The sequence below is a fragment of the Ambystoma mexicanum genome, chromosome 11 (assembly GCF_040938575.1).
Source record: "Ambystoma mexicanum isolate Mex_15411 chromosome 11, UKY_AmexF1_1, whole genome shotgun sequence".
In the NCBI taxonomy this organism is placed as follows: Eukaryota; Metazoa; Chordata; class Amphibia; order Caudata; family Ambystomatidae; genus Ambystoma; species Ambystoma mexicanum.
The window spans coordinates 1,338,285,008-1,338,301,086 of record NC_090934.1 but is presented as its reverse complement, the minus strand read 5'-3'; the positions used below and the strand labels follow the sequence as shown (position 1 = coordinate 1,338,301,086).

The 16,079-nt window shown below is 42.5% G+C and overlaps 1 protein-coding gene across 1 annotated transcript in view; it reads right to left on the bottom strand.

Annotated features, from left to right (window-relative positions):
* Window positions 1-16,079, bottom strand: part of UNC13C (unc-13 homolog C) — a 1,404,640-nt gene that overhangs the window by 567,202 nt on the left and 821,359 nt on the right. The window contains exon 18 of the mRNA XM_069624856.1: window positions 6,051-6,184. Coding sequence (XP_069480957.1) covers window positions 6,051-6,184 — 134 coding nt within the window. The remainder of the gene's footprint in view (window positions 1-6,050; window positions 6,185-16,079) is intronic.

The following is a 16,079-nucleotide window of genomic DNA, read 5'->3' as shown; positions in this document are numbered from 1 at the left end:
CCATTTTTAAGATAAATAGCAGTTTTGCTACTTTTCTTCCAAGTATGTGCTTTGTAATAGATTGCGAATGGATAATGAGTAAGAATAGGTGTAGGAGTTGTGCAAGGGTACATTTTTTGCTTGAAAGTTCCTAGATCAGTAGAAAATGCAGTTCCGAACTGTCCTCGAAGCAAGGACCCAAATGCGAAGTGCAAACATGTTGATGGACACGTAATCATGAAACGCACGATCCATGGTCACGTGGCACTGTCCGGAAGGTCCACAATGATGTCAGATTTTCGCAGACGTCGACAGAGGCAAAAACAGTGGAAAAGGTATAGAAGTGTAAAAAATTATGCTAGAAGGTGGGAAATGGCAGAGTTTTAAGGTGAAACTTTGTAAATTGGACAAAGATTTTGCTATATTGGAGTAAGTATGATATTAGTAAATTGTAGGAAAATAGCATGCACTGGTAAAAACCCATGAAATTCTCTGAAAAAAACTTTGTTAAAAAGACACTATGGTTAAGTTGCGCCAATAAAAACATATAAAATTCAATGAAAAAACTTTGTTAAATGGACGTTATGGTTAAGTTACGCTAATAAAAACCTATACAATTCAATGAAAAAACTTTGTTAAAGGGACGTTATGGTTAAGTTGCACTAATAAAAACCTATGAAATTCAATGAAAACACTTTGTTAAAGGGACGTTATGGTTAAATTGCACTGATAAAAACCTATGGAATTCAATGAAAAAATACTTTGTTAAAGGGACGTTATGATTAAGTTGCACTAATAAAAACCTATGGAATTCAATGAAAAAAACTTTGTTAAAGGGACGTTATGGTTAAGTTGCACCAATAAAAACCTATGGAATTCAATGAAAAAAACATTGTAAAGGGACGTTATGGTTACAAGTAAAACCGAAAAACCTCAGAAATGTGCCTATTATGGTAAGCTAAGCAACCATAACTCGCGCCACCACCGTGCACTGCTAAGACTAACACCCAGGACATCAAAGATCAAAGATGACATCACAAATGTCATTTAAACTAAAGGCTTTCCCCCAGAATGTTTCCTCAATTCAATCAAGAAGTATCTTACTGTCAGGGAGATACATTTCACACTTGTGTAGTAAAGCAGTAACCACTATTTATTTGGGTGCATTAATGTAAGGCCTCCAAGCATTTGCTTAAAACCTGCAGAAGGTTGCTGTAATACTCAAAGCCCTTTAAGGTGTATAGCTGTTGAAGATATTGCAATTTGTACACACATTAAATACACATATGCCTTCATCATATCTAATATATGTTCCTGAAAAACGTTTGTAATTTCTTTTCATAACACCATCAACAATCAACCTTGCTGTGTAGTGCCATGAAGCCAAGTATGATAGGTAGAGGAGTGACACAGAAGTTTGTGAATATCGTTCACATTTATTAGAGATTGTTATACCTTTGGACCATCTAAGAAAGATAGAAATCCACAACGTGATCATCACGAAGAGGATAAACAAAAAATGATATAGTCTCTGGATTTCCAATGACAGCACAGGAGTCCCTTTCCAGCATCATTTCTTATTGTTCAGTAACTCAAACCTTTATGTTAGTATTTTCATTTGTAATCTGACTACCTCTGCTTCTCATCCTCCACTCTGGGGGAGACCAGGCTCCTGGTTCTCAGGGCCTTCTCTGCCAGGGGAGACCACAGCATAATAACAGAAGATGTCATAGCTGGGTAGCAAAGAGATACACCCAAAACATTCACCACGTGGCTGACCATCTCGGCTTATCTGAAGGAATGGTAACATTGTCTTTGTACTTTCCTTGCGGTCCTAATTCTAATCCCAAAAACCCTGTTCTTATAAGCATCCTCCACAAGTTACTAAGGTCTCATACCTAAGGGGTTCTCAAGTATCTGAATTCCTCCCCTTCACTCCCTCCTGTGCCTTCTCGACACCCCACTATGTTCTAGTGCTTTCACCCCTCCTTAATTCTATAGGTTTTTAGCAGGCTGGTCCCTTGTCCTCAGGTGCTCCAACCTGCACTCTGTCCTTTCTCCCTTTTTCCTCCTTCTCCCTCCTCTACACCCATTTTACTTTAAGTCTTCTCTCAAATGTGTTCCTCTGCACCTCATTACACCTGTTATTTTGTTCAACTCTCTCCATACAACGTTCTTACTGTCTCCTCCTAATATCTCATCAAACCACCCCTCCAAGAGGCTACTCCTCCTCTTCTTCATTAGCTCATCCTCCTACCACCTCTTCAATACACTCCTCCACTTTGCTTCCTTCAGCTCTTTCTCCTATCCCCACCCTCCATCTTTCGTTCCAACGTGTCACCTGCTTCTTGTTCTCCAATTCATTCCTACTACTCTTCCACCTCCTCCACCGCAATCTCCTTCTGGTCACCTCTCTTCATTCTTCCCTTTCCTGCTTTAACTCTACCTCCTTCTCCATTTACCACCAACTCTCTGCAGGGCCCTGTCTCCTTCCCAAATCCCCCACATCATTCTAACTCAGCTTCTAGGTTCTATACAGACTTGGCTACATCCTGGGGATCTCCAAAGTCTAACTACTCAGGAGCGGGTCACAACTGTTTTGCAAATCTGATTGGTAAAATAGCTTTGGGTCATAGGCTTTCTACCTCGCAAATGACTGCATAAATAGATTCACAGAAATACGGCGTGAGTCTTGATTAAAGCTGGAAGCTATCTCGGATCTGCATTTGCCGCTTATTGGGAGCAGTAATGCATCTTTGGAGCTGCGCAGTTCAGAGCTGTGCTCAGCAGCACACTCATGTAGCTGATTTGAAATGTAATCAAAGTTTCTTGGTGCAAGGTAGGCTGTGTATGCTGTAACGTTGAAGGGCATTTATCCAAAATGTACCAAGGTTTTTGTTTTTAGTTAGGGATTTTTGTAGCACTGTTTTTCTATGATCTAAAAAGACTACACCCTCATCCTTTGGAACACTGGGAATATATAATCTGGGCTGTGCAATATTCCACCATCAAGAAATACAGCGGTGGTGCTCCCGTGTTATGAGTGTCCACAAGAAATCCGCCCCTCTGAAACAGCTGAGGCATGATAGGGTGGGCCAAGGGTTCCTCTTCGCAATGCCCTGGGCCCAAAAAATCATAATTAACAGTGGTACCCAGCATCCACAACTACCCACTCAATACACAAAGAAACAGATAGGTGACATGGCCAACGGTTGTTAATTGACAGGTGGGGGTTCAATAGAAATCATTTTTTATATAGTTTAAAGCTCCATATACATCTGTTTGAGAGCTGTCCATCTGTCCTCTTTTCGGTGGTAATGGCCCTCACAATCGTCTGGAAATAGCCAGAATAAACAAATGTAAAGTATTTCAGTTAATCACACAATGTGATTTCAGGTCTGAAACAAGTGAATATTGCTTATTAGTGTGTTAAGTGATGAACAGTTATTTAGCCTGAACTTAACCACAGTGTCTTCATACAATGGCTTCAACATTCCCACTGAATCTCTCATCGGCAGCTGCGGCAAAATCATGAAAGAACTCTATGCTCTATAGAGTTATTGGGATCAAGGGAGCACTTTTGTCAAGAAATGTGTGTATAACACAATTTAAGATAAGGATCCTCATGTGGAACTGTGATTCGGATTTCACCATCAAGTCTTTAATGCTCACCTATCACGTTAAATGAGTTAGGACTGTTTTCATAAACAACTTGCCTGTAGAGTTTGTATATGCCACTGGTTAGTCATTTTGTAGACAGACCTAGACCCTTTTTAATGAAAATGGAAGCAAGGTGCTAGTACATATCCTCCATCATCACATCTTTATAAAGAGTTATTCAAATGATGTGCCAACGTGCGCCACATTCTCTCAATAACTGATATTATATACCTGGCATATAATACAGGGATTAACTTGATTCACAATGTATTTGCGTTGTCCTCCACTGCCTAATGGTGCATTCAGACATTTAATTGTGTAACATGCAGTGCATCAAGTCTTCATATATTTAGGGGACTCCTATTACTGCCACTTTATTATCTTTCAATATCTGCTTCACCATAATTTATATTAGTAAAGTGTCAATCGTCATATAATAAGGAAATCCATCCTTTTAAGAGACTGATATTGAAATTACAGCATGGTGCAATATTTAGGTGTCTAAAATATTGAGTTAAATCATAATCCGAAAAGGTATTAATTTATGTTGTTGATGTGTTCAATTCTTTGAACCACATTCTCGCAGGAGACTAGAATATTACTTATTTAACTTCTCAGCCCACTCAATGGCAATTTTGTTTGCAATCACTAGTATGATTTAATGTGGTTTTTTTTTTCAGCATGTAAGTGTATAATAAATGTTGTCAATTCATTCTTTGCCTGTGGTCTTGGGGGAAGTGATCACTGAGCACGTCAAATTTCAACCACACCGGGAGGAAGATTTGAGAAACCTGTCTGTTCCATCTGTAGGAATTCTAGAGATTTGTTGGTCCCTTTCAGAATATGGAAAGGTCGCAGAATTTTAGGTTTTAAAATAACCTTTTAACCAGGAAGCAAAACGTTTTTCACCAAGAATTGAGAATGCATGTTATATTTCTTCTCCCCTCTCCTTAAACCAGATTTGTAATCCTTTTGCAACCAATTAAGTCATGTTTATCAAAGACTTCCATTGTTTAAGTGGACCTTTGTGCAAACAATTATATATCTTGTCAAACCAGAAAATGTGTGGACCAATATTCTACCCTGCAGATTTATGACATCTTCCAAGATTTTCATCCATTTTGATGGTGAGCTATTTTAAATGTATGTGCTGTAACATGTTAAAAGGCAGTTTGCAAATTGGCTAAGCCTTAAATTGACTTCTGCGTGCATGCTGGGTAAGGACCAGTTGAAAATGTGGTTTCCTTTGTGGGTGGGATGAAATTCCAAACTTTGAATACCAGCCACGGTCACATACAAGAATCTCAAATCTGCTTGAAATGTATTATAAAATAATCTATATTTATATAAGTGAAAATGTGTGGGTGTGTGGCTAGGCAAAGCATTGTTCATTATACAATTCCACACTGTTTCGCGAATCTGCACCACATTTTGCATAGTTACCTGTTAGGCCCCTCTGGACAATACTGGTTACATGACATATGGATACCCCACTCTGTTCCCCCAGGATTCCAGCAAAAGTCAAACTTTGTGGGTTTGTAGCTTGGCAAAGTGCTGTTCCTTATGCAATTCCACATTGTTTCACCATTGTGCACCACATTTGGCATAGTTCCATGTTAGGAGCCTACAGACATTACTGGTTACATGACATTTGGTCACCCCATCCCTTTCCCCAGATTTCAGCAAAACATTACATTTGTTGGTGGTTTTGTGGCTTGGCAAAGAGTTGTTCCTCATACAATTCCACACTCTTATACCAATGTGCACCAAATCTTTCAGTTACCTGTTAGGACCCTGCAGACATTACTGGCTACATGACATGTGGACACCTCCCCCCTTTCCCCAGATTTCAGTACCATCACACATGAGACGATTGCCTGAAATTGGCAAAACATCAATGTGGTCCTAGAATGATTGGTCCGCAATCCTGTAATGCACGGTTTCAGATACATTTGCACCACAACAAACTTCACCATGCTAGGGTGTGGCGACAGATGGTGTGAGATCACAATAGGTCCCAGTATGCAGCAGTACACCAACTCTCACCTCCCCCCAATGTCTGCTCTGGGGTATGTCAGCCAGCCACACACACACCCATTCTCAGTGCAATTTACTTCAGAGTGCAAAGCACATCAAGCATTAAGCAAATCGGAATAGTGACCTACAGGATCATTGATTTTCAACAATTGATGAGAGCATTGTCATGTCTGTCCACTGAACCCATTGCGGAGAACGGGTACTTTTTGCTAGCATTACTATACAAGTGAAATTATAAGAGAGGAATTTGGAAATCATACAGGTGTTGTGCATATTTTACATACATACACAGATTTTGTCTACAGTAGAGTGGTATTTAATGTCCAGAAATTATGAGGTCATCCTGTTTACATATACATGAAAGCAAAACTTACTGATTCAATGCTGGTGTGTATGCAGTCTTATCTTCATCAATGATAGTCACCATAAGAGTTATCAGATTGGGCCAAAAATCCAAATTCTTAATTGTGGGGCCTTGATCCTCTCGTGGAACCTCTTGTTTCTTGGTCTACACAAAAGTTAAGCGTAAAAATTGAATATTGTGTAATTTGAAGAGAGCATGGACAAATACTGTTTTAAACTACTTTGACATTTTGAGCTGTTGGAATACAGGCATTTGCAAATTCCTCTCTGTACATCATCACCTTTGCAAGAAAGGTCACAGCACACTGAATTTGAAAGGTTGTGGAATCAGTTCTAAACCAGCTGTGCAAGTCAACAAGACTGTATATTACCATCTGGGTTTTTAACATAAAATCATAATTGGCAGAGTACATTAAAATGACTACGTAGAAGTAGCCGTATTAATTTGAGTGAATCGAAATGTGAAACCTACCTAGTACCAACATCAACTCTGTCATCCACTGGCAGAGAAACAGGTTATCAATAATCTTGTGAACGCTTATCATTCCTAGCATATATACCTGAGAAGTCTGTTGAGAGATGCAGCACACAAAATTCAATAATGAGTGGGAAGAAAAAAAAAGTCTCTGGTGAGAAATGTTAAGATGCAGGTGCAACGCCCCAAACGTATAGGAAAGTAAAAGCTGCCTAAATTCTATTAGCATGAAGACGTGTTTGTTTTTAATGCCAGTCTTTCTGTCATTTGTCACAGCATTTCAGGCCATTTGGAATTGGATTTAGTTTTGCCACATTCTAGAGAGCACTAAGCTAATGATGGGCAAGAAAAGTTATTGGTATTGGTGTCCATGAGCATAAGGGCCTCTTGACACATTAGACAGAGTCTTGCCATGTTTTAACTAGGCCCGTCAGAGTTGTAGATTTCGAAAATTCAGGACTTTAGGTCGCACAGCTGAGCCTCTATATTTAATTTAATTAAACTTTATTCCTCTTTTCCCCAGTGAGCGTTCAGCGTGCCAAGGTCCTTGGAGGAAGGGTGAGGTGCAGCACATATATTATATATTGTTGCCAGGCCTAGCTGTTATCAGGAGCTTTGAGTGAAACGTAGAATAACGTTTGTGTTCTCTATGATAGATTAGTTAATAGTTGTGAAAGACATATGCTGGTGTGAAGGAGGACTTGAGTAGAGACATGGCCAAAGTGATAGACTAGATTGTGGTTATACTGCACCTTAATGAGTGTTGGGGCAACTGGGTCTGCAATAGAATGGCCTGGGAGTACTTTATTTCCAAAGATGGAGTCTCAGTTATATTTTTTATGAAGCCACCTGGTTCCCAAGAGATAGCCAGAAGTTGTGCCAGGGATTGCAACATGTTTCAAAATGGGAGTTGCAAAAAGTGTTGCAGATCAAACTACTACAAGGCCCCGAGAAATGTCTCGACTGCGAAAATTGGCTGAGTTCATGGGAGAGGATATTAATGTGTTTATATTGCTGACTTTACTGTTCACATTCACTACGTGATTGGGTCACGTTGGTGGGACTGCACATCAGAAGTTACATGCAATTAAATTTTGTTGACCAATGAGGGAACGCCGTTTTAATAAATCAGTCAGTCAATAACTTTATTTTGGCCTGAGGCCATACAAGTACATCTTAACATATACAAAGGAACAATAAATCAAGCAAATACATGCATATACATCTTTTCATGTTGATGAACAGTCAATCGCTAGGACCTGAACCCCTGCTGTAGACTAGCAGACATGGTCCTTAATTAAGTTCGCTTCAAGTCATCAAAAGAGATGCAGGATCAACTGTTCCAGTGGGATTACTCATAGTCCTTTTCCCCAACAGGAATGCACTGGCACCAGTGAGGGCAGAATACTGTGGCCTGATTTCAAGGGAGTGGTCATTGCTATACTGGGGATAGGGTCTGATTTTGAGGGGGGTGGCTTCTCAAGTCAAAGCCCAAAAGATGGTTGGTCACTCTCTGCCCCCTAAATTCAATCTGTAAAAAGTCAATGGCACTCACTCCCTGATAGTGCAGTCTGGTGCAATTTACAATATCCTCATAAGTTACAAAATAGACAGTCATAGACAGCACAAAACCAATAAATACATTAATTTGTATGCGCCTCTCTGGATTCCGATGGTTATGGGCAAATTTGGGGACCTTATTTTATTTTTTATTTTGTAATGAGCATTTAGAAGGTGCACTGTACATCAAAAAGTGTTTCTAGGCGCTATAAGGCAAAGCAGGGGCTGGGGGTGTGACAGAGGATATAAAAAGAACAATAACGGTTTACAAGGCCTTGTGACCTTCGGATTGTGCAAATGCAGAAGAAGTGCAGGGGTAGGGGTAGATGAGAGTTGGAGGGATAATGATATGATACCCAGAGGTTTCTAAGCACGGACGCATGGATCAAACCTGTTCCTCCATGCCGCCTCACTTCCAAGGTGAGCACTTTGCTGCTGAGTGATCCTCCACCAGATAATGTAATGGCATAGGATTCAGGGGGCTGGGCCCACTTCTCAGGAGCCAGGCAAGTGCTCTGGGGGGTGACCCATACCAAGGGCTAGTCAGTGCTCGAGGGTAGGCCGAGGGGGAGGGGTAAGTTCCAGGGAATAACAGGGGAGGACAACCATCTAAGTGCAAGGGAGGGGGGCACCAGGGTCAGGGGGTGTTGGGGGGCCCGGCCTGCCAGGCTGGTCAGAGAAGGGGCCCAGGGCAGTGCTGGTAGGGGGAGCTGGTGAAGACTGGTCAGGGAGGGCTTGGTGCTCTGTGTGATTCATAAGTGAACCAGGCCACCAGTCGCAGAGGCTGGCGGGGGCAATAAGCAATAAGCAAGTGGGGGGCGGGGGAAGGAGGTAGATAAGAGTCTTGAGAAGCTTCTGGAACTTAAGGAGATCTGTCTCAAGTCTGAGAAGGGCAGGGGAGATATTCCAGATAGAGGCACCTGCCGAAGAGAGAGCTCTACCCCCACTGTCTGCTTGCTTGGAGAAATGTCTTACCTGCACAGAGTTGGAGGTAGAGGATCGAAGGGTTATAGATGGGAGGTATTTAGGGAGACATAGTTGGATGTAGAGGGGTTCCAGACCCAACATTATGCAGAGGGTTGTGAATTTGATCCTTGCAGCCACTGGGAGCCAATGGATATGATAAGGCATTTACAACACGCCTATACACAAGTGTTTCATGGCGCGAGATTTAATATCTGGAGAGAAGCAGTCCCTGGGCTTGAGTCCAGGGATAAGTCTTTCAGAACTATTCTGGATTAGTTGAAGGGGGCGAAGTGTGGAGAGAAGTAGATTGAGAAAGAGGCTATTGCAGTTGTCTAGCATAGCGAGAACCAGAGCTCTAGAGACATTAGGCCTCATTACGGGTTTGCCGGTACAGTAACAACGGTACCAGTAAGCTTGCTGGTACCGTTGTTACCGTACCGGCAAACTACGAGTTCTGCTCGCAGGTGCCTTTGTAGCCACCAGGTCTGACCTGGTGGCCATACCGGCACCCGCGAGCAGAACATGACGGTACCACCGGTACCATTATTAGCGGTACTGGTACTACCACCCTCCCCATTCCCATTGAGCCCTCTGGGGCTCAAATGGGAATGGGGAAGAATTTTTTCCGCCGCCCAGAAAAGGGCAATTACCGGGTCCAGCAAGGTTGTAATGACCCAGTAATTGCCTTTTCTGGGTGCCTGAAAAAAACGAATACCGGCAGCCTCGTAATGAGGCCCATTGAGTTTCTGGGGGAAGGTAAGAAAGGAGGTGAAGCTGAAAGTGGACCTTCTCGGCAAAGACCGTGGTGTGAGGGGAGAAGGAGAGAGAAGAGTCAAACATGACACCAAGGTTTTGGAGTCAGAAATACCTCCTCCCCCTACGCCCTTCCTGTTGTTAAGGTGCTGCCCAGACTAGGGTCTGCATACCCTGTTGCGGGCACAATAGAGAGCAGGGTTCCGAGACACGTCACCAGCCCTGCGGGTCCACTTGTCAACCGTAGGATTGGCACAAAATGGGCGATCTGCCCACCAAGTTGACATCTGCAGGGGCAGTCATCCTGTATGGCTAGGCAATCTTGGTAGCGGAGTGGGGGAACCTAGGTGGAATGGGGCTCCTTATCCAGCAAGATATGGGTGAGATCAATGCTCACTGCCTTTGCACCAGCGCTTCCCAGCCAAGACACATTAATGCTAGCCTTATTGATGGGGGCTTCAAGATTGTAGTGGTATGTCTACTCAGTTGGTTGGGGAGCCCACAAGGCATCCCTAAAACTAAATGTTGACTCTCCCGGTGGCTCCCACCCTTCCTTGAGCTTCGAGAATAACCAAAAGTAGCCTCTTAAGGTCTGCCACCTCTGATAGAACAGAGCTACATTTGCATCCACTGGCCACAGGTGCAGCCTTACCAACTGGCTCAGGGGTGTGCACAGCAGATGCATCGAGGAGTATAGATGAACAGGGCAGGGTGCAGCACAACAGAGGGCCACATTCTATGCATGCATCCAACCCCTTCTTATTTCAATCTGGGCCTGCATTGGAGAGCCTTACATCGTTCGCATCACAGACTTTACTTTTGACCCCTTCTTTGTTCACAGAGTCCAATGGTACATCCAAGCTGTAGGAGCCAGGGATGGTAGTAGCCTTGTGAGTTCTAATTGATGTCCCTCCCTGTCTGTGATATCATTATCTTTGGTATCTATCTCTGGCCTTTTCCTGACTGGCAATCCCACCACCTCTGGCATATTTAGTGGCATATTCTTCGCACAGATCTGGCCTGTGCCGACCCTCATAGGCACTAGTGCGTCTTCACCCATTTCAGGTCTCAGTGGGGGAGTGTTAGAGATGTCAATGCTGGTCAGCAAGCACTTTTAGGTTTCTTATTGGGAGTTAGGGTCTCCAAATCTGGAATGGTTGGAACGGTGGCGTTGTCACCCCTACAAAAAAGATTAAATCCTCCTATGGCAGTGGATAAGCGACTCAGCAGATCCTTGGACAGTGGTAGGCCAGCTGTGTCAAATGTTGTAGCAGAATCTATGACCCTGAGCACAGAGCTAGAGATGCCAGTACCACTGCTGCTCTTAGTACATACATTGCCCTTTTGATTTCGCTGCCTTTATCCTGGACTCCCCACAAGTCCTGATTTTCACCAAGGAACTGATTTATTTCTTTAATAAAGTGTTTGCATCTCCTGTTATTCTTGTGGGCCTCGGGACCGGGGGAGTGGTTCTTGTCTGCGCTAATTCAGGAAAGTTCTGCTGGGATTTTCCATCTAAGAATTAAGAATTAGTAGTTTACATTTTGGGGCTTTGGGGCTGCTTGGCAAGGCATAGTGGGCAGAGGAGTGAAGTGTGTGGTGTAAGGGTTCTCTTTGACAGCCAGGGCAGCAATGTAAGTGGTGCCAATCATGGGCCAGACTCGCCATCCCTCTACTTAGCCCTGACTCTCACCTAGTCATGTACTGCGGCCACAGTCTCCCAAAGGCTACCACGGTCTCCTGTTTTTTTCCGAATGGAGTCAGTAGGCTCCGAGTCTTCCCTGCTTGCTGTAATTGATCCTGTCAGAAGCAATGGAAGGCAAACTATCAGTGGGCCAATGGAAGCACACCAAGCAGTGTGCAAGCAGGGCACACACCAAGGTCAGTTGAGGCTAACTATGGAGCCAGTTAAACGAGAGTCACAAGTAGAACAAGGACAGTGAAAATCAGTGGAACAGCAGGGAAACAGCCCCCCCCCACCACCGTCAGCACCATGACTACGCTCCGCGGTCGGCAGTGTGTCTGTTTAAATGGGCTGCCTTAAGGTGCCTTCTAGTGAAACTATCCACCCAGCTTAATGAGATTTACCCTGCAGCTTCACCCTCAGCAGGGGAAACAGCCCGCACCGCCAGTCGCTCTGCATTTTAGTAAATGTAACATGTATAAATTTAGCCAATCATGATGAAGTATTTTCTGCTGAATGCACAATTAGGTAATTCGTAGGGGGCTGAACTTGGGGTAGTCACCGGTAATATAGTAACCAATAGAGCCTGGTAGTGTAGGTTGTGTTTAGATATTTTTGATATTTGTATAGTTGCAAGCCAATAGTGAAAGTGGGATTAACATGTACTTGATAATTACTGGGGCTAATTCATGGAATTATGTGCGCCGAAAAACTGGCTTTGTGCGCCATTCTGCTCGCAAATGCCCATTTGTGAAACAGGGATTTGAGGGCAGAATGGCGCACAAAGCCCGTTTTTCGGCGCACATAATTCCATGAATCAGCCAGATAATGTATTAAAATGTTGTGTTTTTGCCTTTAAATACTGTAACTCAATGTGGGCGGGTCGAGAGCATTTTCAGTTTTAGGTTCTCAGGAATTGACTGGCCCTCCCGGATGAAATGTGCATTAAAGTTGTTTATCTGGCTAATAATGCCCTCCATTATTGCTTCCTTGGATTGATTTTTCAGATTGTTTTTTGGGCGTACCGTACAGAGGTTTAACTCTGTTGCCAACGTGTCTGAGGGAAAATGAATGAAAACTTCTCATATTGTGACCTTTCAAACATGTCCTGGTCAAAGGTGAAAGTGCATAGAGATGCTCAAACACAGTGGACTTGGAAAGTAGTGAGCCCACCTAATCCAGTGATCTCAAAGGAAAGCATGGTTGGAAATTCCATTTTTTTGGGTAGAAAAATGACTTCATTTTCCTTTACATGGACATTTAAGAGGCTCCCCAATAGATGCTTTAGGGTACACCTTTTCGTGCCAAATCATGTGCGATTCTGGTGTTATTTCCTTATTTTATAGATAGGTTTATAGAATGCCGGTACGCACTTGTCTGGTGTATAGAGAAAAACATTGCCACTCTTACTGGTCTGCCAGAGGGGTGAAGGGTGTATATGTAATGTACATACTTATTAAATGAAGTTCCCCATTCCTCAATGGAGGAGGGTGAGAACTCTGAATAGTTGGTTTCTTTTAGATTTTCGCTGGGAGCCTGAATTTAGGACACCCAACTCCTCCCACCCCCTCTTTCTATGTCCTGATGGAGGATGAGAATTTTGAGGTGCCGCGCGTGGACACAGTGTCTTAATCATGTAAACTATGTATTTTAGTGGCAGGGTCTTTGTTTGAACATAGATCCAAACATAAGCCCATGGAAAAGTCCCTGTAATTGTATAAATACCATATGATAATTATTTTCAGTCAGTGGCAGGGACATTCGGAATCAATAAGCTTGTCTACTTCTATATGTGCTTAAATCAAAGTATTGTATTCCCAGTTGCTCACATAGTGGGTGATATGTCAGTCTTTCTGGCCTATTGAAGTATCAGAGCCCATAAAACTAAACAAACTGAAAGCCACACAATCTATAAAGAAAATAATTGAACGACATTAGCCAAATAATACAATTCATCACCTAAATACTGTGATTTAAATAGCTATTATAGCAATCAACAGATATAACTATAAACAAAATTACTCACAGCATTACCAAAAGGATACCCCTGCTAAGAATGGGAAGGTGCAACACGGAATCTAGAAAATGCAAGTTATTTATTCCATGATGCCCATACTCTTCTCAGGTAGCCAGCAACTGCAACTACATGGGCTTCTTCTCAGTAATGCTTCGTTGCTATCCCTTAGGCATGGCTTTAAGCACTTGCCCTGGATGCCAGAATAAAGTGGGCAAACAAAGAGGAAATTAGTCCCAGCCTGATGCCAACCGGTGCAATAAGGGCAGCTATTGGAGGAGACATTTCTCCAATGTTGAATAACTGTTGCCAATCAGAGGATAGATACCCAGACAAACCTTTCAACATAATGGTTCAGGTAGAATGGTTCAATCCCATCTAGGCAATCCTCTGCCCTTGGGGAGAACTTTGACTTCAAAACAATATCTCCCAAGCTGCTCCTCCAGCAGGTTGTCAAGACTGTGTAGGAGGATCACTCTGAATATGCACATTTTTGCAAACTTTCTGCCAACTGTGTCTGTCAGTCATGGTTATCCAAGAGATAGGCCATGTCCAGGAGATTTGCTGGCTCTTGAATGTTTCAATATTTCCAGGCCAAAGCCAATCTGATGGTCCTGCTGCCCCTACCACACTAATAGGAGGGCCTTGTAGACCACCAAGTACAAGGATGACAACATGATCATCCAATAGAGGGAGGGTTTAGTGCTGATGTCACACTCAATGTTGTGGCTGCCAAATGCCATGCGTAATGGATCAACTGGAGTCTCCCAGGGCAGGGCTAGTAGATGTTTTAAGGAAGGTTAATAGCTCATACCAAGAAAGTCATAGAAAGTGAATTTTAAATCATTGTAAGTCTTATGATTCAAGCGTGTGGTGAACGAGGAGTTAAATTGGCTACATTTCAATTGGCAAAGCCTGCAATAATATACTGACATGCTTCTTTTCCTTGCTCACACAGCTTGACAGGGAAAATGTTATAGTACTTGATACTTTTCATTTTCACACATCTTTTAACAAAAACTAGAACCTGTTTCTCTTTTTAGAATTCAGTTTATCAAATGCAACAGTTTAATTGAAAAAACATCTTAATGCGCTAGGTTTACGCGTTTTGACAAAGAGTAGCATTACGGCATCCCTTGCAAACACCACCCTACCATTACGCTGGAACACAACACCATTTTCCCTCGTGCTTTTGCCTTGGAAGGATATTGGTCCACTATAATTATGCCTTTGTCGTGGTTTTCTAAGGGGTGTCATTCAGTTTTGTCACTAATTACATACAATCCATCCTCCACAACATGCACTTTCCCATTTTAGTAAATAAAAGCAAGCTGACATGCTAAACACGGAAAGAAACAAAGACAGTGGCAGGGTTGCGAATGGTTGCTTTTCACAGCCTTGGCTGGCGGACAGATTTAGAAACTGCAAATTTCCATAATCATCCTTTAACAGGTAATTAAAATGTTACCCGGCTCATTAACCATTGAATAACAACAATTCTCTGAGTTAAAGTAAATCTGAAAATATAAAAGTGGCTTACACTGTTGTGGGAAAGATACGATCACACATCCATATTTTGGAAATTGTTAATCAAGGAAGGTATCTTAATGATTACCTTCAAGACGTAACTAAGCAGGAGCACCTTTGTAAACCATTTTTTCCAACTTAAGCCTGTGCATGCACTTTAAAGAAATGTGACATTTGTGTATACCCCAATCCATTAAGCACAGTCTAGCATAATTTAACTGTGCATAGAAATAACACTGTATTTAGTAAGACCAGCACACACTGTATATAAAGGGTTGGAATTCGAAGATGGTGAAAGCATACATTAGGCACATACTAGGCATGGGTGAGACAATTAGGGTAAAACTAGAACCAGTAACTAGAACCAGTACTTAATTAGTAAAAAAAATAAGTGCCATGGTTCAAATATTTTCTAGCACACCTGTGACACTGCGGGTGGGCAGTTCCCCACCACTGTCACCACCCATAGCTGCTCCCTAGAGTGCCGGCATATTTGAGGCTACACTGCAGCTCATACCTGCTCATTGTGATTAATGGAAGCACTGACTATCACCACTTCATAATTAAAGTGAGTCTGAGACACTAAGTTCCATGGCTAAAAAATAAGTGCCACACAAATTAAGCACTGACTAGAACCCCTGGTATTTATTTGGACCAGTTCGACAAGGTCACACTTTTCAACCAATTCTCGATGTCCGAACTATGAGGTTCAGATTTGCACCAATATAAGGGTAAGTGAGAAGAAACTCATAACAGTCAGTTGTTGGCATTTCTAGAGGCAGGAACAATATTTTGGAACTCTGGCTAGTTAGTGAATGGACATGTGAGGTAGCTGGGATTAGCTATAGTGTTGGTTACAATAATACTAAATCCATAATAGGGCCAAGGTAGAGTTAGAAAATTATCTGCGGTTGGACACAGATTACACTGAACTATTGACAGTCAAGCAGCGGCATAAGAGAACACCAAGGCAGTTTAAGGCACATGTGCATTTTGTAAGATTAGACTGCAATGGCAGTGTTGGTCACAAAGGAATTTTGTTGGTTGGGGGCATGCCAAAG